The 21,290-nt window shown below is 36.2% G+C and overlaps 1 protein-coding gene across 3 annotated transcripts in view; it reads left to right on the top strand.

Moving 5' to 3' along the window:
• TAF2 (TATA-box binding protein associated factor 2) overlaps nucleotides 1-20,381 on the top strand; it is a 61,026-nt gene extending 40,645 nt beyond the window's left edge. For 2 of the 3 annotated variants that reach the window (XM_053945992.1, XM_053946000.1), the window contains exons 21-26: nucleotides 1,285-1,354; nucleotides 2,860-2,969; nucleotides 5,203-5,432; nucleotides 8,019-8,171; nucleotides 8,585-8,690; nucleotides 18,740-20,381. In XM_053945992.1, coding sequence (XP_053801967.1) covers nucleotides 1,285-1,354; nucleotides 2,860-2,969; nucleotides 5,203-5,432; nucleotides 8,019-8,171; nucleotides 8,585-8,690; nucleotides 18,740-19,005 — 935 coding nt within the window. In that variant the 3' untranslated portion in view covers nucleotides 19,006-20,381. The remainder of the gene's footprint in view (nucleotides 1-1,284; nucleotides 1,355-2,859; nucleotides 2,970-5,202; nucleotides 5,433-8,018; nucleotides 8,172-8,584; nucleotides 8,691-18,739) is intronic. The other variant, XM_053946010.1, reaches the window with a different exon arrangement.
• Nucleotides 20,382-21,290: the final 909 nt, after the last annotated feature.

Here is a 21,290-nt window from a genome sequence, read left to right as displayed (position 1 = left end):
TGTGAGCTAATACATTCTGCCTCTAAACAGGGCTTACTGGAGCCTCACCAGTGTAACCAGTTTTGTTTTGGCTAGATTGTGGGAAGAGCAGGGCTGACTTGCAAGTGGCCTGCAAAAGACTCTCCAGCCATTGTCTAAGCAATATTTTAATGTAGTTGCCTCTCCTAGCCCAGAAAGGGGTCTTATGTTCTAGTTGTCCAAAGCATTTTTAAAACTTGTAATAGAATGAAGTGCTGGTTCTGATATTATAAATAAATGCCTCTTCTGTTAAAAGCAACTTACTCTAGTGAAATAACAAAAAAATAATAGGTATTAGAATTGGTTAGACTAAAGAAGTTATATTTTAAAATTTTTGACTGAAAACAAACCAAAACTAGGAAGAAAAGTTGAACTGAGGTATTTAGAACTAAAAATACTAGGGGAAGAAAGAAATACATTGCTGGGACCACAAGATGGAAAGCAATAGAAATGTCTGTGAACTTGTCTATCCAGTAACGATCAATACACTGTATTCATTGTTTTGAAGAAATTACAATACTGCTGTAAAAATCTTACAGTTATGCACTTGACAGAAAGATCACAATAAAAATTCTTTCATGTTTTGTGTAATGAGTGATGATGATTTCCCATGTAGTTTCCATTTTGCAATATTATTCTGATAATCAAAGGAATTTTGTAATGTAAGTTGCATTTTAAACTAACAAGCTGACTTTGTTTCCAACAGTGTCAAACACCAATTTTCTAGAAGCATGTGCTGATAGGTTTCAAAATCCATTTTAGCTGCAAAGTACAATGATTCAAAGAACTAATGAAGGCTAATGAGAGGACCATGATTATTGTTTTATGTAAGCCCTGTAGTAGTCCTCTTTGAGTCCTATGTAAAGATAGTAATCTTTCTCAGATTCCTGTGTATGAGAATTGTATATTCTCTACAGATGATGTTATGCTTCTGATTCTTGAAAGAATATTTGAATGTGTTCATTTTAGGAAGCACACAATATTAAGATGAGCCTTTACTCTGATTTTCCCAGTCAGTGCTCATGCACAATGTCAAATCGGTTTTTATTGAACAATTGAGGCGTGCAAGAGTTTTGTAAATGTTTCTATATCCATGCAAAGTAAGACACTTTTTACTTTGAATTTGCTCCATAATTAGTGGAATTCCTCTTTAGTTGCAATGATTCATGCTCTTTATGTACTAATTCAGGAACTCATGATTGTCTTCATCAAAATCCTTCCAGTTTATATATATTAATAGGCATTTTGTTTTATTTTGCTTTGCAGTTGATAGGAGCTATGAAGAATTACAGTGGCTACTGTCTATGGTTCAGACTGATCCTGTACCTTACATAAGGTGAGTTAATAAAGAGAGAGGTTTTTTACTAATGCTGAGGCTATTAAGTAAATTCTTCACCTGGAATCACCAGAATAGATCAGAATCTTAGCTTCTTCTTCAAAAAAATGTATTTCCTTCTTTTTATTTTACATTAATTGAAACATGTTTAGATGTTTCAACGGTTCACATCTTAAAAATACTAATATATATAGAATATTCTGTTCTTATTCTGCACTGTGTTATTTTTGTCTTTTATGTTCTACCTTGTGGCAGAAGTCTGAAGTTAGAGATTATTTCCTGATCATAAATAAAGAGTATAAATATGATGTTGCATATGGCAAAAAAAGACTTCATGATATTTAGAAAAGACAGAGGCTGAGACATAGTGCACACAATATTTGGACATCAAGGGGTGTAAAGCAATTGTCAGACTGTAGATGGGGTGAAAGCATCATGTGAAAATATGGAGAAATTTCTAGTGTTTCTTGTTTCAGCTTCATTTTCACATGAGTGGTTGGGTATTTTAGCATGTTCATTGCAAACCTGTGAACACCAAGGTTCATAATAATTGTTTTTTCCCAACACTTTATTGTTATGACCACCATTGAAATACTGGGTTTCAAAGTTAAATAATACTGGTTTTACTCTCTCTATATAGGTGATTTCTTACAAATACCATAACTGCAAGGTTGTTCTGTTTCATTTCTGTCATTCTTTTTAATGGAAATAAATACAAGTTTAGCTTCAGTTTAAGAAGGAGATTTACTTTTATTTGTATCATTTTAAAGAGGAGTTTAAATTTTGAATTGAGTGCAATATGTTAGCCTCTTCTAAAAGAAAATGAAATAAAAGAAGAATCTTCAAGAGTCTTCTTGTTCCAAATCCATAAGACAGCAAGGTGAAAGCTGGCTATACAGAGAAAAATTGTTAAAATAATAAATAATGAAACAAAGAATTCATTAAATGTTTTCAAGGCCAAGTTTGAAGAAACAAAAATGTATCTACTTTCAGCTCAGTCTGTAAATACTGTAAGCAGCATGGTAACTGCAGGATCTTCAGAAACCAATGTAACTTAAGAGGTGGCAGTGTTTGTTTCCAGGAAAATGTGCAAGTCACTGTTTTTTGGCTCTGCCATTTTGTTTCAGTCATAAACATTTGCAGTATCAGTATGTAAGGAGTTTATTTGCCAGTGTTACATCTTCTTGGTAAACTTCCAAATCTGTGCAAAAATAGATCATGACTAAACAGAAGAGCTTAATGTAGCGTACAACTGTTGACAGTTACATCTAAAAACATCCTCCTGCTTTGCACCTTACTTTTTATCTCCAAATTATATTGCTGATGGTAAATCTATGTCTGTGCATTTTGTGGACAGAAGGAAGAACTCGAGGCATAAAACATTGGTTAAAAATTTGGAACTAATCATTTAAGTGTAGTAAGTTTGTAAGAATATTGCAAACTGTACAGACTTTTTAGGGTTTTTCTTTTGGCTTTAATAAAGATCGTTTTTGTGTTTCTTTCAGGCATAAGATTTTGGATATGCTGACTAAGAATCCACCTTTCACCAAGAATATGGAGTCCCCCTTATGTAATGAAGCTTTGGTAGATCAGCTTTGGAAACTGATGAATTCAGGTTAGGTTTTTTGATTTGCTTGTTTTTTTGTTATGTTAGTGTTTTATTGTGGGGTTTTGTGAAATAAGTATTAAAAACTTGCTTCAGAATATGCCGAGAGCTCTCTTAGTTTCAGTAGTTAGAAATGGAAAATCTAGTCTCAGAAGCTGAATATAATCTATATACTCCAGAACACTCTTCATGACATAGGCTACCAAACCTTGTTTTTAATTCTTCTGATTACTAATGTAGTGTGCTTTGATGTTCTTCTGCACAGAATCATACTTTGAATGTTCAAAATTGTTCACAGCAAGTATTTCCTCAAGTAATGGTGTCTGTGTTACACTTAGAGTTTGCTTTACATTAGATGGTCTCTTTTTGTCCTCTTTTTCTAAATTCTCGGGAAATATGAGAGGACAGCATTGATATAGATAATTTAAATGAGATTTTTAGAGGTGCATTATAGACGTAAAACTCAATTTGCCTTGTGAGATTAGGAAAGATCCTAGTGAGAGAAGGTCTTGCATCTTTACTATTGACCTGTTTTTCATTACTGAAGCAGTTTTATCCAGTCCTGACAAACTGCCCTTTAACATCTGGCACATTGCTACACAAATTAAATATAAACATTTATATAGCTCTTTTAGGTCATTGCAGGCTTTCTGTTCTCTGTGTGTCATTATATTCAGTGTTTAAAAGTTTACAGCTACACTCCAGGGGTTGAAGTGAGGAGACTACTAGTAGTTCAGTTTCATAGGAATTGCCAAATGTCAGACACAGAAAATAAACAATTTTGATGTTCCCATCAGAGAATTTGTTTTTGCTTTTTCATGGGAGAAGAGTGTGTGCAGTGTTACAAGCATTACCTCTTTTTGCAAGTAACAAATAGGATATACATTCTTATTAAGGTTCATGGAGCATTTGAGCACCTAAATTTCTATGCCTCAGGATGACATAATGTTTCAGTTAATTTTCTGTCAGGAATAACTGTGGCATTTCAGGGTGCCTTGAAAAAAATTGTTGATGTGTGACAAGCTAGTAGCCAGGTTTAAAGATGCATGATTTTAGAATCATGAGTTACTTTCTTTTAACATAGGCACATGTAATGGAGAAGAGACTCTGATTTGATATATGTAATGGGTTTTTTCTGTGTTAATCTGAATTAAATTGATAATATCATAATAGTTCCAAAAATAACATTTTGAATGTGTCATTTTCTGGGGACTATTTTAATGTTGGAAATGTCCAGATTAATATTCATGTTGCTTTCATTTGTAACTGGGTAAGTGTAACTGATAATTTGTAACTGGTAAGGATAAGCTAGGCTTACTCCAAACATTATTTTGGCCCCATAAAACTACTATTTACAGGGATAGATCTTGTAATTTTATTTTGTGCTAAGTCTTGCACGGCCACATTAATATGGCAGCGGGCACATCTGTGTCTTGTTTACCAGCTATAGTTCAATTCCTGCTGGGGAACAGTATGTTCAATAAACTTGCAATCAGTCAAGAGCTGGGCTGAGTTAACACCAGAACTGCTGTATTTACAGCATTGCACCAGATGTTAAATGTCTTTCTGTCGTGATTGGTGCCAAACGTGCTTAGACCATTTGTGTATGAAGATATTAAAGCAGTAATGAAAAATAATAAAAAAATAAAGCATTGCTTTGTGCAGTAAGAATACATATTTTGAGTATGAATACAAATTAAAGTATTGAGTATTCAGTGGAGTACATGACGTAGTAATTATGTTAAAAAGTATGCTTGTGCATTTCTCTTACCAGTGCAGTTTCCAGAGAGTAAAGATCTTAGTCATGCTTAAAGCTCTTACTATATTTTGTGGAATAGGCAAATGCAACCAAATCCATTGATACAGGAAGCCAGTTTGGTAACAAAGTCTTCTATTTACTTGTCCAATAGAAAAACTTAAGAGTGCAACTTGAAAAATAAAGGCATATGGGTGTGGTTATTTTTCTTTTATTTTTCATTATGTTATTATAGAATTTTCTTTTCCAGTCTTGTTCTACTAAACATATCTAACTTACAACCCAGGAAACTTAAAGCCTTCCTTTTAAACCGGAAAGTTTAAAAAGAAAACAAGTGAGTAAGAGCTAATAAGAAGCAGGAATAATGAAGGAAGTGTATCTTAAGCACAGAAAATGTCATACTCTGCTGGGCCTGGATTACTTAAGCTGTATATTTGTGGGAGAGGAGATTTTATCTCTGTATTAACAATCTCTTTTGTATTTTAGGAACTTCACATGACTGGAGATTACGATGTGGTGCTGTGGACCTCTATTTCACACTCTTTGGCCTCAGCAGACCTTCCTGTTTACCATTACCAGAGCTTGGACTTGTTCTTAACCTGAAAGAAAAGAAGGCTGTACTCAATCCAACGATTATTCCTGAATCAGTTGCAAATAATCAGGAACCTGTGAACAGTTCTAACAATCATGGACAGCCAGTAGGATTTCAGAACACCGTAAGCACAAACCATCTGCATCCATCCTATTCAGCTGGCTCCGAGTTCTTGCATGGGTTGCTGATTTAATTTTGTATTGTGCTCAAGCCTCTCATGCTTTACTTTCTGACCTCATTGCTCTTTATTCTGTCCACTTGAAAAGCTGGCAAATACCATGACTTTTTGGACATTTTTTAACTGTTTTGCATTGCATATGCATGCTTTTACTTGTTTTTTTCCTAGTCTCATCATTTCTGTTCTTTATGAAACTTTATATATTGCATATGAGACACGAAGTTATTCACAGAAATGTTTGATGCTGTGATGAAAGCTTTTTTCATGAGACTGTTTCATATGGGCAAGTTACCCAATTTTCCAAAACAAACCCTTTTATCGGTAAATCTATTGCATCTTAAAATACATAGATACTCCTCATTATAAACAACTTAAAGTGATCTGAAAGTTGAAATTTTAACACATATGCATTGAACATTTGAATCTGACATTTTAGTATTGTGCTCTGAAGGATTTGTAACAACTTCTGAAGAAATGGCATACATTCAGTTTGGTATCTTCCTGGATTCAGAGGCTTCAGTCCTAACACATATTCCATTGCGTAGTTAGAACATAAATTTTTATAAACTCTTAAGGTCATACTTTCCTCAAGAATAACTGCCACTGCTGCAAGACCAAGTATTTTTGTTGGACAAATTTAATTGTGAGGGGGGGAAAAAGTCAACAGACATGGAAATAATAAGTGATTTTTTCTTAACAGTTTCAAAACCAGCATGTGATTAGCATGTTTGAAACTCTTTCCACCCTTTTGAGTAGGATGGTTTACTCTTACTTTATCGGTCCCATAGTTAATGCCTAAATAGTTTTTATTGAAAAGTATGCTGAGAATACTAATTAACAGTATCCTGCAAGCCCTTTCCAGCAGGGGGAGAAAATGCTAGTAGAGTCAGATATTGTTAGACCTGTCCTGCATATTTACAGATCATGTAGTAAGTCCTAATTTGCTGCACCTAATCATTACAATTAAATAGCAGGAGGTATTTTGTTGGCAGATTTTTAGGCTGCAGTTCAGTGAACACCCAAACTTTTCTTGCAGTCAGACTACCAAAAGATTTCCTCTTAACTCTTCTTTTCCTAAACTTTCCTTTCCCTTGTGCTAGCACAGTAGTGGTTGCTGCAATAGTGAGCTGGATCAGGGAGGATCTGGTTGAACAGTATCTTTTTATGAAAAGACATTTCAGTTTCCTGAGCCACTTTGTCACGTAGTTGTAAAAATGCTTGTGGCGCCCCAGGACAGAACCGTGTGTGGATGAGGCTGCTTCATTTAGCAGTGTACTGGCTTGCACTGGTGTGGAAATACAGCACTGGTATAAGCCTCAGTTTGTACTTCATCCCTCGTATCTTCTCCTGTTCCTCATCTTCATTCTCCTACCCCTTACCTTAAGGTTACCATTTCCACTGTAACTTCCCCAAAATTCAGGGAACTGATTTTCCAGTAGTATAAAATAAGAGACTGCCTCTTATGTCAGACAAAGTTAATACAGAAGTGTTCACAGTAGCAGTGCCTTGGACAAAGTAATAGGGATGGAAAAAGGGAAATGCATATTTGAGGAGGAAAAAGAGTAAACAGGTGATAGAATTTATCAGATTAACTAGATTCTTTAAAGTAGACATACACTGAGAGCATAAACATGTTAAAGTCAGTACTGATAGAGTGGTGCCACTGAAGCTGCTGAGGATGATAAAAGTTACCCACTTCATAAAAAAGAACTTGAATTGTTCAGGGCAAGAGTTTGTGGGGCTAGAGTGCCCTTTGTAGGATAGAAGAAGAGCAGTTCAGGAACTGTATATGCCCTTGAGAGTCTATGGTATATATGCCTTTCATAGTTTTTAGTGAGCTTTTAATTATGTTTGCTTCTGTGGATGCTTTATTTTCCCTTCTAAATTTTTGTCTGATGGACTTGTTGAAACACCTATCTCCTGTTTTCATTACTATATGTGTAACTTAGGAGACTCTCCTATTTTTCTATGTCTTTGACCTTGTTCTTTTTATAATCTAAGCAGTAATTTACGAAACAGTTTTATTCTTTTTTAATAAATATTGTTGTAAAATAAAGAAAAAGAAATTATAAGTACTCATTATGATTTGTACTAGGTAAAGTAAGCGTTAGCTTTTAAAACAAACTAAAAGAAGATTTAGCTAAATCCCATGTGTAGGTCAGAGGCTATCACAGTTTTTCAACTGAGATTTGTCCTGAGGAGAGTCTGCAAGGCACAGATTTATAGACAGGCTATTCAGAGGCAGCAAATGTTGTTGCACACCAACAGTACCATGATTGTGAGAAGCGACAGAAAAGATGCCAGTGCTAGATATGCAGAGGGAGCAGGGATAGAAGTAAAGAGAAACTATGTTTGTAGGAGTGGTTGGCACAAATCCATACAGGGTTTTAGAAAATACTTCTTGCCAGAGCTACAGAGAAAACTTTGTTCAAATCACCCACTTTACTCAGAAGATTTTTCAGGTATCAGGTCGCTTTCTCTGAAACATGGATCTTGCTATCTTCTAATTTTGGTCTTTTAATGCTGCTTCAGGAGGATGATCATCTTATTAAGGAAACAGCATCCAGCATTTCTGGTCATCAGCAGGGGGTGAAGAGGAAGGCTGATATGCCACTCGGGTCTCCATTGGAGCCAGGGCAAATACTAGAGAAGAATGAAGACAGTAAAGTCAAACTCAAAATCAGAGTAAGAAATGGAAATTCAACTTGCACAATGTGTAGGGTGTTCAGAATGACAGCAGTGGCATCTGCTGGCTTCCCTTGAAGCTGTGTTGAAACAAAAGGCATGCTGTGAATATATGTACAGCAGTTGTTATGCTTACTTTGGCAAAATCATTTCCTATCAGATTCTTTATTGGCTGGCAAGAGCTAAAGTTGACAGATAATGCTCTTGTTCACACAGCTTCACAGTAAATTAGAAAGAAGGAAAGACACCGACCCTTTTTAATTTTATTGAATTTTTATTCCTTTGCAGTGGTAGATATCACTTCCTTTCCCTCTCACCCCCAGTTTACCTCAAAACTAAAGTATTTTAAATTCTGTTTAGTAATGTTTTTATGAATTATTAGCATCTGCTTATTTTCTTTCCTAATATCTTAGTTCTCAAACTCTCAAGAGGAAGAGGAAATTGATATGGACACAGTTCATGACAGCCAAGCCTTCATTTACCATCATTTGAATATGCTGGAGAGACCATCCACACCAGGTATGAGTAACTTTATAGGAAAGGTGATCGTATTTTTTTTTTAACTACTTCAGTTGTGAGGTGTTTTTTGCTACTGTTTATTTCCATACATACAGTGTTGGTAAGTGTTAAATGTTACTGGAATTCCAGGAACTGCAGAAAGGGTGCATAAGAACATTTCTTTAGGTTCAAGTAGATGCATAGGTAAGTATACACATGTGTGTTTTCACACATATCTAAATAAGACAAGTATAAATCATGCTTATGAAAGTGAAAAGCTAAGAAATGAATAAAAGAGCACAAAGTTTAAGTAGAATCCCATAAGCAATTAAGTAAATATTTATTGCCATAGGTGTCATTTAAAAAATTATAATTTTGAAGGTTAAAAAATAGCAAGACTCCTCAGGTTAAAAAAAACCCCAAATATTAATGATTTATAACTTAACATTAGCAGTTAAAAAACATACAAGCCTCAAATGTATTTAGAAGGATTTTTCAAAGTTGAAAAAATTGCATCAGTGAATAAAATTGTTTCGTTTCAAGCACTTCCTTTCTTTTACTACTTCTCTTAGTATCTTTTTTTATACAATACTTGACAAAATTATTCTCAAGGCATAGTGTGTCTTAGAAGCTTTAAAACAGGTTGAACTTCCACCTTCTTTGTTTCTCTGTCACTAGCCAAGAAATTCAGTGGTTTGTCTCATTTTCTCAAAATGTTTTAACATGTCTAAAGTTCAGTTCTAGAATGTGCCAGTGGAGCAAAGCTGAGGTCATGTGACAATGTACCAAGCATTTTGAGTAATCTTCCATACAGATTCAGAACAGGATTTTAAGGTTGCAGTACTGTATTGTGTAAAAGTGAAGTTTTTGGCTTTAGATTTCAGAGTAATTACCCTCTTGCTTGTTTTTCTGTTTTTATCCAGTGACTGCCTGGTGTAAAACAGAAATAGACCTTAGCAGCAGGACCCGGAATGTTGGTTCCATCTTGAGTTGCCCTAGGTACTGAACTATGCTGACAGGTGACCTTACCTGCTTTCTCTGTGACCAGGCAGTTTAGTGGCCCCATTTTAGAGAAGGGCTGGTAGATGCTGCTGCTCTGAGTATCCTGCTGAGCTTGGTGCCTTGGTGCCAGTGGTGCAGAAGCTGGAGGCTCATATTCCATTATGAGCCTTGGACGTTACATTTTTCCTTCCTTGGCAGATGCTGTAGCCACTAAAGGAGTTTATTTCTTTCTTTTGATTTTTTTTTTTAAATAAAAGGTAATTGCTGTTACTTCTCAACTAAGAAATTAAGGTCATATAGGGACATTAAAACACAGGGAGGTCTAGTTTCTGGATTCCAGATGGCCTTCAGTTAATGATGTGTGCCTACAGCCAGCTCCACCAGGACAGCTTTGCTATTAGGTATCTAGAGTAGCAAAACCCACAGCTTTTTTGACTTACTTCAACAGGGTAAAGGAGCAGGCTGCACATATGTTACTCTCATGAACTTAGGAGCCTGTATGTGCAAAGCTTTAGCTTAAACTTCTCAGAGCTGCTTTGAATTTTGTTCTCAATCTTATGGTCAACCATTACATTTTCTGTTACGGCAAAGAATGATGCATCCAGGGCATGCAAGTGCAAAGCTGATCTGCTGAGGATTGATATTTATAACTCTTACATGATATTTTGCAACAATTTATCACTAGATTTACACACTGTATGGAATATAAAGTCATAAACAAAACTCTGCCAAATACCTCACAAATAGGACCTAGGGGACCCTCTGTGCGCCAGCTCTGTGCTCCAGGACTGTTGCGGATTAAGTTTGTGCTGGAGGTCAGGAAGGGTAAAGTCTGACAAGAGTGGAGCAGTGGCCACTTAACTGGTGCTTTTAGAGACCCACAGCAGACACAAGCTACTTCAAGTCTCACTTGTGTCCTGAATGACCTTCTCACCTCTGTTGTTTAGACATTCAGCACACTGTAATACATTTTCTTTCCTAGGTAATAAATGAGACAAATGCCAGGTTTTGCACCAGAATTCATTTTAACTAGTAAGCCTTTGAAAAGCACTATTTTGAAACACTTCAGATTATTTTATTCTTTTTTTTTTTTTTTTTGGTTTGTGTGGTTAGAAACAGTTCCACTTCACATATTTTTTGCTTCTAAAATTTCACCTGTTTCTTATTCATGTCATTTTTCTTAGAAGCAGAAATGTATGAATTACAGACAGAGTAAATAAAGATAGTTCAATCTTTAGGAAATGGTATACTGCTGAGAAGAAACAGATGGGGAAAAAATAAAAGCATACATAAATAAAATTGTTCACACATAGGAGGAGTGTTCTGTTTTACAAAGGAGTCCCATAGCCTGTGAGCTTTTACAACAATGATGGAGGATGGGTGCATTTCAGGGAGTGATTATTGTGAAATAGATTGACAGGAGGTTCTGAAATGGTCTCAGTGTCTTGTTAGCAAATCTGCCTCAGTTCTGACTCCTAATTGGAAGGAGTGAGCTCTTAGTCCACCCTCAGTTTTCCTCCCCCAGCTGCGGGCTCTGTCCCCACATGTCACATGAAGTGTTAGGTCATCAGCTGAACACAGCATGTGAAAAGCAGCTGCCAGGAGGAAGTTCACGTTGGGTCCTGTTGGATTTGTGGTTTTTTTTCTGGATTGTTGGGTTGTTTTTTTTTTTTTTTCCATTTCCCAGACCACCCCAAATGATGATTTGGATTTGGTCAAGCTGATGTAACCCCCCTAACACCAGGAAAATATTATTTTCCTTTAAAAGTTTGGAGGGGGGGGCAGGGAAGGGACATGAGGTTGAGGTTTTTTGCATGGTTCTGGCCATGGATGTGAAAGCTTAAGGCTGAAACAATAAAACAAGTTTTCTAATACAACTCGTGCTGGATTACAGGTTTCAGTTTATAATTACAGCACCTGTCCCAGTTCATACAGAAAATAAATGGTTTAAATCCTTCTAAAGCATTCTGACTATGATAGTAAAACTGTGGACTCTGGCAGTTGTAGGGGAATCTAGTCATTTTATCAAGAAATTATTAAAACAAACAAAACATTAGTTGTGAATTGTCTAAAGAATGCTGTTGTGATGATTACTCATCTGCCCTTAGGGCTGGAAACTTGGTAGCCTCCTTTGAACCTCCAAGGCTGTGCAAGGTTACATTTCTAATGTGAGAACATATTTTATTTGCTATTAATTATCAAGAATATTAGGAACACTCCCTTCACTTAAATCTTAAGATAAAAGACTTTCAAGATGAGATTTTTTGTAAGCAACAGATTTGATCTCTCAGGCTGTAAGGTGACTTGTCTTGCTTTGTTGACTTCAGTGAAATCAGATAAAGGTACACTTCTTTAATATTTTACTTATCTGAAAGTACAGTATGTCAGAAGTAACCTTTAAAAGGTTCTGCTGTTTCTGTCAGTGGTTATTGATTGGCCTGGTCTTTTCTGCTTCCAAAATAAATGCCTGGCTGTAGGCTGGATGATCTGCCAGTGAAGTTACATGTCATTACAGCTCATCACTGATGAACACTTAATTGAACTTTTTCCAACTAGTTTGATGGTTTGAAAGTTGATAAAAAGCAGCATCCAATTCTCTATTTCTGCAAAGGAAAGAAAAATAAAATACAGTGACATTGTCTTAGTGCACTGGCAGTTTTTTTTCTGATGACATTCAGAGGCAGTGGGCTTTGAGGACATCCTGAGCACTCAGACTCAGATCAAACAGATTCCTTGGCCATTCTGTTAATTCTTTTGCAGTTTTCCAGGATAGTCAAATTGGAAATTGCCCCTGCTGACTTTGTGGTTGCTCTGTTTACGGTGTAGACGAAATTTTGGAGGTCTCGACCACAGTCATAATGTTGATCAGATTGTGGTCTCGTTTATCACAGTCACTGCACTTTCAGGAAATTATGGTTTATCTGGATTGACTTTTTTTTCTGAAACATTTTGAAACTGGACATACTGCATATGCTGCAGTAAAGTGTAGAGGCAAACTACTGTAGTTATTATATTTAAACAGTACATTTACAGCAGCAGATCAAGCCTGGGCTGCAAATCCTGCATCTGGAGTCTGGATGCAGGAGTAAATAGGAATTCAGTCCAAACTGTATGAGAAGCCCAGTCCTCTGCAGTTAGCTGTAAGTGCCCCAATACCTCAAAGGCCAGCCTTTAGTGGCTCTCTGCCAAAAACTGCTATGAAAACATCAGCATACAGACAAATATATAAATGAACACTTCTTGAATTTGAGAACACCACTGACAATGATGGCTTTTTGCTTTACTTTCTAAGGAGGTAGAAGTTGTTAAAACTGTTCTGTTAGAATGCCTTTTAATAACATAAAATATTAGTACAGTATCTGTTACACTTTATTACTCAAGATATAACGGTTTCCAAAGTGGTAGCTCATAGGCTTTGAGGTTTTTAGATAAATTTGCCTCACTGAAATAGTATGTGGTTGATAGTACACTTCACAAGGAATGGTGTTTTCCAGTGCTTTACTCTAAAGTAAAGAAAGCGGCTTTAATAGAAACACAAGCCCTGCAGACAGTGACAACAGAAATGAGAATTGCATCAGTGTATGGCAGCAGTGTGTCAACTCCATGATTTAATAAAAAAAACATAATACTGTAGCTGTGACTGTCTCTGAGAAAACAAATAACTCTCAAATCTAGAGGATGAATAAGGCTAGCAAGTTTTCAAGTGTACTACCTGAAACTGATAGAGGCACACAAAGTATTCTGAATTGGCTTCCTGATTTAGATGTTCTTTCTTTAAAAAACAGGGATTTCACTAGGATGATCTAGAATATTAAAATAAATGTAGTAAAAATAACACCACAGTTAAGATATTATTTTAGTATAAGGCAATATAGTTGTTAAATGAAAGTCAGATGAGGAAATCAAACTTTTTACCAGTAAAAAATGTATTTTAGTTAAAACACCAACTTGTCTATACAATACTTTAGTTTTACCTTTGGTATTGGTATAAGAAATTGTCTGTCTGGTTTTAAATCCCACTAAAAAATTGAAGTCAAATGAATCTGTAAATTGGAACTAGTTAAAATGTTTACATTGGTTCCAAATTAACTGATTTGCTTAGCATATCTTCAGAAAACCTTTGGTTGGTTTTATTTTTTTTAACTAGACGTTTGTTTTTCAACCTTGAACTTTAATTTTTGTCCCATGGACCTTAAAAGAGCACTCTCCTAGAGAGAAAATTCATAACCTTTTTCAGAGATGTATAATTTGAAAATTCTGGTTCTTTAGACTAATTACAGGACATTGCATTCTGGAAACCTGAAATCATTTATGCTTGGTAACTTTTTCTATGTACTTTGTTGGTGGTTCAACAGATGCATAAACACAGCATTAAATTAAAAAATAGTGTGTCTTGGATGTTTCCAGAGTAACACTAAAAAAGAAAAGAAGAAATAAGGAAAAACAGGGTAATTTTGAAACTGTTTTTATGGTATTTTCCATTTTCTGAACGTTTTCTCTTTAGAGAAAATGCTAGCCAGAGATGCAGGTGAACTGCTCTGCAAAGAGAGAGCATTACCTTTCTCATTGGTGAGTTTTCTTTGGGTTCTGGGAGAGACACGTGAAGTGCTTGTGCCCTTGTATCGACATCCCCTCTTCCCAGAGCCTGTCCATCTCAGGTGCTGCAGCACCAGCCTGTCCTCAGGACCCATGGGCTTCAGACTTTGCTATGATTTGTGAACTTGTCTTCTCCCTCTCTGATGTTTCAGTAAATTAAGGTGCAAATGGGGTAATTTCAAGCAAGTGTCAATTTGTAAAAATCCTGTATCAGCCAGCTGTTTTACATTCATTGGCCATGCAAAGAAACAGGCTTTAAGTTTGTGGCATCCCACTTTCTTCACACAAAATCAGAAACATAGGAGGGACCATATGAAAGGTCTCACAACAGCCTGTTGGCATGTTAAAGTCTCAAGTTACAGGTTTTCATACTGTAAAAGTTCAAAAACAAAATACGAGAAAAATAGGTGAAACACTCTACCCATATAGTTCAATGTTAATGCAGCAATGAGCACTAAAACTTAATTGAACAGGGTGTTATAATTATCTGACAGCAATTTGTATTATGACAGGAAATGTTACTTTAAAGCTTATCAGGATCCAAATCCCTTTAATTTACAAGATCTATGTTTTCATATTTTATTCTCTCTCATGACATCTACAGCATTTGTATTTGTCCCTGGTGCAAATGATACACAAATATTCTGATCTTTCTCCTGTGGGATCATAATTCTGTCTCATTTTAAGCACCTACCCAGCTAGCTGGAACACCACAAACCCAACAATTACACTGGAATCTCCACATCCTAAACAGGAGGAGATCCATGTGGATAGACACATGGGTGCGCATTTTCTTCCAAGGAATGCTACTGACCACTTCAGAAACAGCTCCTGGGCTGGCCCTCCACTTATTGTGTGTTTCTGTGTTTTGTGAAACCCGGGTTTCAGTCCTGCTCTCTGTGCCAGGAAGAAGTGGGTTCCCTGCAGGAAGAGGGAGTGCTCTGTGTCTCTTTGCATCAGTCCTGCTTCCCCCACCGATAAAAGGATGATTATACTGCCCTGTGAGGCAATTTCTACTTAGCCTTGCTTTCCTTAACTACACTTGCCATGTTCCTGGCATAGGCTTTAAGTAGATACTAATTAAAAGGAAGAAGAAAAAGGTTCAGTAGGTTCAACACTGAATTTTATGCATGCAGATCTGTAACATTTTTGATGGAGCTTTTATAGGTCTGTCCATTTTGCCACACAGCTGAGTTCAGTAGTTTGTGATCAGTCTTTTGGAGCCATCATCCAGGATCAATATATTTGATTCTTGATTTCAAAACACTCTTTAACAGTAGGAGGAAATTTTCTGGATAGCTTTTGTTTTTGCATTTAAAAACCCAAGAGACTAGAGTCACTATTGTGACTCTATGAAGAAATTGTGTATGTACTCCTATTGCTGGCTCAGTAGAAGCAGATTTTTTTAATGACATTCTTTCATTTCTTAGTGATGTCTTTTCCATATTACCAATGTTGACTGTCTCCTTAAGTGTCAGTAGCCCTTGAGTTGCAGTTGGATCCTGTTTCTCCTTTTCCTGAAGATCTTACTGTTTCTCTAGGTGGTCACCACCACCCCTTTGGTCCTGTTGGTTTAAACTACTGTTGTATTTGCTCCCTGACTTACCCCAGTCAACGGTGTTTAAGTGCTTTAACAAACAGATTTTTTTTTAATAACACACCTGAAATAAGTAATGAGGTGATAACACAGACTGTTGCCTTAGCAGAGCTGGTAGTTCGGTAAACTGCAGGAAATTAGCACAAATGGCAGGTCATGTAACAGAGTCAGGAGAGTCTGTTTGGTTGCATCCTCCATCTTCACTTGACACTACTGCTACATCATCCCTGCAGACTTTAACCAGTGTTTTTATACCAGTTCTGGTTACAATTTTTTAAGTTCAGAGGCTCAGCTTTGGTTTGAGGTTGTTACAAATGTAGAGTCTAGACTTACAGGTTTAGTTTCCATACAAAAATAACTCCACAATTTGGAATTAATGGAGCTGAGAAGTTTTAAGACTTTGTCCCATGTTGTGTGGGGTTTTTTTTCTATTTGAAGTTGTCTTGAGTTTGCCATATGTATTTTAATGTATCATGTGCCTGTAGCTTGACAACACATGAGAATGTCTTCTGTACTTTAAGTAATCTTTTGTACGTTTTCTATACAACCAACCAGTGGTCTTCAGGCTTTTTGCCAAGACCTTTATTTCTGTGTTTCTAGGAGCTCTGTTTGTGTCACTGCCACAGTTCACCTGTAACTACTGCAGCCTATTTTAACAGCATCAAATACAGCCTGCTTTGGTTTTCTGAGATACAGCCTCCACCCTTTCCTTTTCTGATGGCCTAAGCCAGATATACTCATTTTTTCACCATTGTGTCATCTGTTTAATGGCTGGTTTTGTATCCTTGCAGCCGCTAAATAAAGTTGTCTAAACAGTGAATGCTTTAGAGAAAGAAGCTCAGGTTATGGGGATAAGTTTAGATATGGGAGAAATGCCTTTTAAAAGTATAACTGGAAATAGTTACATAGTAAAGCAGTCTTGTACCTTTTTGCATTAAATGCAGTATACTTGCACACTGTCTTCATTGTTGAGAATGGCTCCAGACAACAGTGTAAAAAAAAGGTAGTAGGTGCGCATTGAAATCAGCAAGTAGAAGTTGGAATAGGTGTGCATCTCCTTTACCTGCCATAAGATACATAAAAAAGTAAAGTTGTGAATTATAATAATAATAATTTTTTGCATTGGTAACAGGAGCTTACTGCTGCTTAGTTCTGATTACATAAAAATTAAAGCCTTCTAAAATAGTTTTCTATTAGAGATATATAATTCAAGTTTACAGATACATATTTCAAGATTATAGGAAACTATTGTACTTCAGACTAGCCTCCTTCATAACCTCAACAGAATATTATATTGCACCATATTCCTGTCTTGTGGTTAAGACCAAACATATTTCTAGAAAGACATCATCTTGCTGCTTAAGACTTCGAGCTGTAGAAATGCCACTATGTCCCATAGTAAGTTATTGATTATCCTCACTAAGGTTTTTTTTTTTGTTTTTCTATTCTGACTTCTAAACACTTCATATAGATGTAGATTTTGTTTTTTCCAGACATATTTTTAAACAAACAAAACCCAGAAGAGCTGTACATATATGTATGCGTATATATAGGAAGATCTAGAATTTTTCCTGTATATATGCATGATTGAATCAGTTCTGTCTTTCAGATGAAGCTAGAAAGATTGCATGGAAATTGTTCTCAGTACTTGCTTGTCATAGTACAAGGAGCTGTCTCTTTAGACTTCCAGGAATCATTACCCTGAACAAATCTTTCTTGCCTGTAGAGTTACACAAACAACCAGCCAAACAAAAATATGTACTGGGAAATGTGTTTTCAAATATACAGAAAAAGATAACTGCATAGTAACATCAAGTAACATCATTTCTTGTTAATTAATTGGGATATTTTCACCAAAAACTGGATGGGAAAACCCCCATGTTTAAAGTAGAAATGAAGAAAAACTATTTTAAGTAATACTTAGAGGATTAGTTGCCTTCAAAAATCTTCTGGTGCCTTTCTACATTTATGTAGTTGTAAAGCATCCTTGCAATGTAAGTGATTTGATTCAGTTTCTGCCTAAAGGAATCTGCATGTTCCTACCTTCCAAGTGCTTCCACTCTTCAACAAAGGTATCCTTAAAATAATGCCCTTTAATCTCTACTGTTGAAGCTATTGCAGTCTGTCTGAAATAATGAAATACTAAATTAGCCAAAGAGAGAATGAGAAAGTCATTCCTGAATTGAGATGTCATGGATCATATTTCCTTCCTCAGGTTCAGATACCAGGCTTGCTCAATATATAACTAGTTCTAGTGTACTTGTGAAATACATACTGATAAAGATGGTATAATTGTCTTTATTGGTATTGGTTTTGTGTAAGAAAAAAATCCTTGTATCATCTTTCAAATAGGCTAAACTGGTTATAAGAGGTAATTTTTAGAAAAATCAGTTTAGTTTTCCACTATTAAAAAGGTTTGTATGTTCTTGTGGGGAGCTTTACCTCCTGACTAGAAAGAGTTCACATCCCAAAAATGCACTTTATTATGCCAGTCTTGCTCTTTTTATCAGAATTTTCACAAGCAGTTATATTTGCATTATTCAGGATACAGTGGCCTTCCTACTCTATTTAAAAATGAATTTCAGGAAGCTAGTATGACTTAAAGTTTCTTAGGGCTCTTTACAGTTCCTAATTGTCTGGGATACTTTATGCTGTTGAGGAAGGAAGGACCATCTCTAAAAATTGTCAGTAGTGTGGGAACTTGAATGGCATGTTCAGAGCCTTCTCTAAAGGTAAATGGTACAAGCATTGTAACAGATTCCATGGTTTTATGTTTAAATGATAATGTAGGTTTTATCTAATATTTCAGAATTCCTTATGTTTGGAAACAATGCAAGTTAAACATTTGCTAATCCTACCGTATCCATTCTTTCAGGTAAGGAACAGTCTTCGGGAGAGATAATCATGCACCCTGTCTCAGCAGCTCCACTCTCTGTGTTTAGCAAAGAATCAAACTCCTCAAAACACAGCGATCACCATCACCATCACCACCATGAGCACAAGAAAAAGAAGAAGAAACACAAGCATAAGCATAAGCATAAACATAAACATGATACTAAAGAAAAGGAAAAGGATCCCTTTGTTTTCTCTAACAGTCCAGCCAGTGCACGATCAATCCGTTCCCCGTCACTTTCAGACTGATACCAATGGCTTCTCTGGAGTTCAACTTGCAATACTCCTGGAGTGGTTAGAAGGATGTACATAACTGTAGCTTCTATCTTTTTTTATGGAACTAAGAATATGTGACTTGTCTTAGCAATTCAGAAGCTCTGCCACCTTTGAAGCCTTCTTTTTGCATGTGTGGTTGTTGAAATTTGATTCAAAAGAATGGTTTATTATTCTGAATCATTTTGTATTTCACTGTTCTCCACACCTCCCACTCTTTTTTCCATTTTAAACAAAGAAAACAGCCTTTTATGTAAGGGCCTCATGTTCAGTGGCAACCCCCTACACATCACACTTACCATGTGTATTGCCAGAATCAATTACGGTTTAATTCTTTGAAGAATGTTAGAGGCAGAGTATGTTTTAAGCAGATGCCAATTGCCAAGCCTTTGGTGACAGACTGTTTCCAGAGCAGTATTGTATAATTAAGCGTAGATCTCCTCAAAAGACAGGGATTTTCTTTAGTCTTCAGCTGACCTGTTTCTTGCTTTAACCATTGCAACGTAATGTCAGACTTCTATAAGAACAACAGTATGTAGAACATTTGCATTTTTCAGATACTAAAACTCTTGAAAAATTCCAGGCTGCTTTTAAGCTGGTGGTATTTATTATGGATATGAGCCTTTTAATATGATTAAATTCTGCAATTGTTTTTGGAATTTTAGCAAAATGCGTAATGCATGTTTTGTCCTGTAATCAGGCTTTTAAAAATCCAATAAAGTTTGTGAATTATTTTGACAGAGGCAGGATTTTTTTCTTCAAGCTTATATTGGAATATGCTTTTGAACGATGTTTGCTGAAATTTAAAAAATTCTGAAAAGTTTAAAAATTAAAATATTGAAAAATACGTCTTTCTTCCTCCTGATGGGTGGTTTGTTTGAAAGCAAGATCAGCTCATGAGTCCACAGGAGAAATATATCAGTAGATTAAACTAGGTCTGGGATGTGAAATGATGGACACTTTTAAATTTCTTTAGCTGTGTTTTATGCAGTGTACTATTTACACCTAGGAAGGGTTTTATTTAAAAACTTAATTTTTAAAAAGTTTTAATAATAGAGATAAATAATCTCTGCCACTTTTTATCTATTTTCTTTATATGTGTAGAGGCAATGTTTTATTTCCATATACTGGTTAGCTTCCATGCCCAGAGTTATGTGCCCAGAATTCACATAGTGTTCTATAAAATGGTTGTATTTGGGTTAAATATTTTTTTAATCAATTTTCACAAATTTTCATGAGAGACTGATTCTCCTTCTTAGAGCAAAGAGAGAAAGTTCAAGAGGGACCCAATAAGACTTTTTTTAAGCCATATTCTGTTTCATGAAAGTTAATAAATACTTTTATATTCTATACCTGCTGGTGAATCTTGTAGTTCTTGGAAAAAAATGTTGTCTGTAGACTAGAAAGTTGATAGGCTCAGGTATTTTGTAATATGCATGTACTTTGTTACTCAAACACCACATCCTTTTAATGCTGCACAGATAGTTATACTAATCATTGCACTTGGAACCTATTTGGGCTGGATTCAGACACAATGGCCCTGGGCAACCCTGCAGCCTCTCCTGGTCTGCTGTTTTACCCTATCAGGGGAAGCCCACCTGGGTTTCCTTTTAGTAATAACTGTGAGCTCTTGGAGCTTAGGTGAGCTAAAGGTGCAAGGGGAACACCTAAGCATGGGTTGGATGAGATACTGAGCATGCTTTGGGTACTCAGCATGTGTGCAGCTCAGCTCAGCACTCCTTGTGAGACAGAGAGTCACAGCTCAATGGAAATATTCTGAGGTGTTTTTCCCTTGGCTAAGCAGTGATGTAAGAGTGCCAGGGGTGTTTGTGGGAGACCTGGGCTAATAAGCAATGAAAGCTGGCATTGTTTGGGAGATTGAAGGCAGATGCATTTATGTTTTAAAAATGAGGTCATGGATAATTTAGACTGGTGTAGTTTCTGCTTTCAGAGATGTGGATTTACACTCTTAGGCTGAGAGAAAACCTATTGTTCAGTGATACAGGCACAGAACTGAGGCAGAGCTGAGGCACAGGAATTCTGCCATCAAAGGTTTTGCTGTATGACTAAGTGAACTATTAAATACATGCTGAGACAATATGGTGAAGATACTGCCAACAGAAAATTGGAAGGTAGGGGAGGGAGGGGGAGAATCTGAAAAGACTTTTTCTAATGCAGTTTATGAGGTTACATCATGTTCCTGGTTCAGAATATCCATTAGTGTATTTGATGGAATACAAAGTTTGAGGTCTGCAGGTGGT

Source organism: Vidua chalybeata, chromosome 1, assembly GCF_026979565.1.
Source record: "Vidua chalybeata isolate OUT-0048 chromosome 1, bVidCha1 merged haplotype, whole genome shotgun sequence".
In the NCBI taxonomy this organism is placed as follows: domain Eukaryota; kingdom Metazoa; phylum Chordata; class Aves; order Passeriformes; family Viduidae; genus Vidua; species Vidua chalybeata.
Note: the sequence above shows the minus strand (reverse complement) of the source record. Positions and strands in the feature narration are given on the sequence as shown.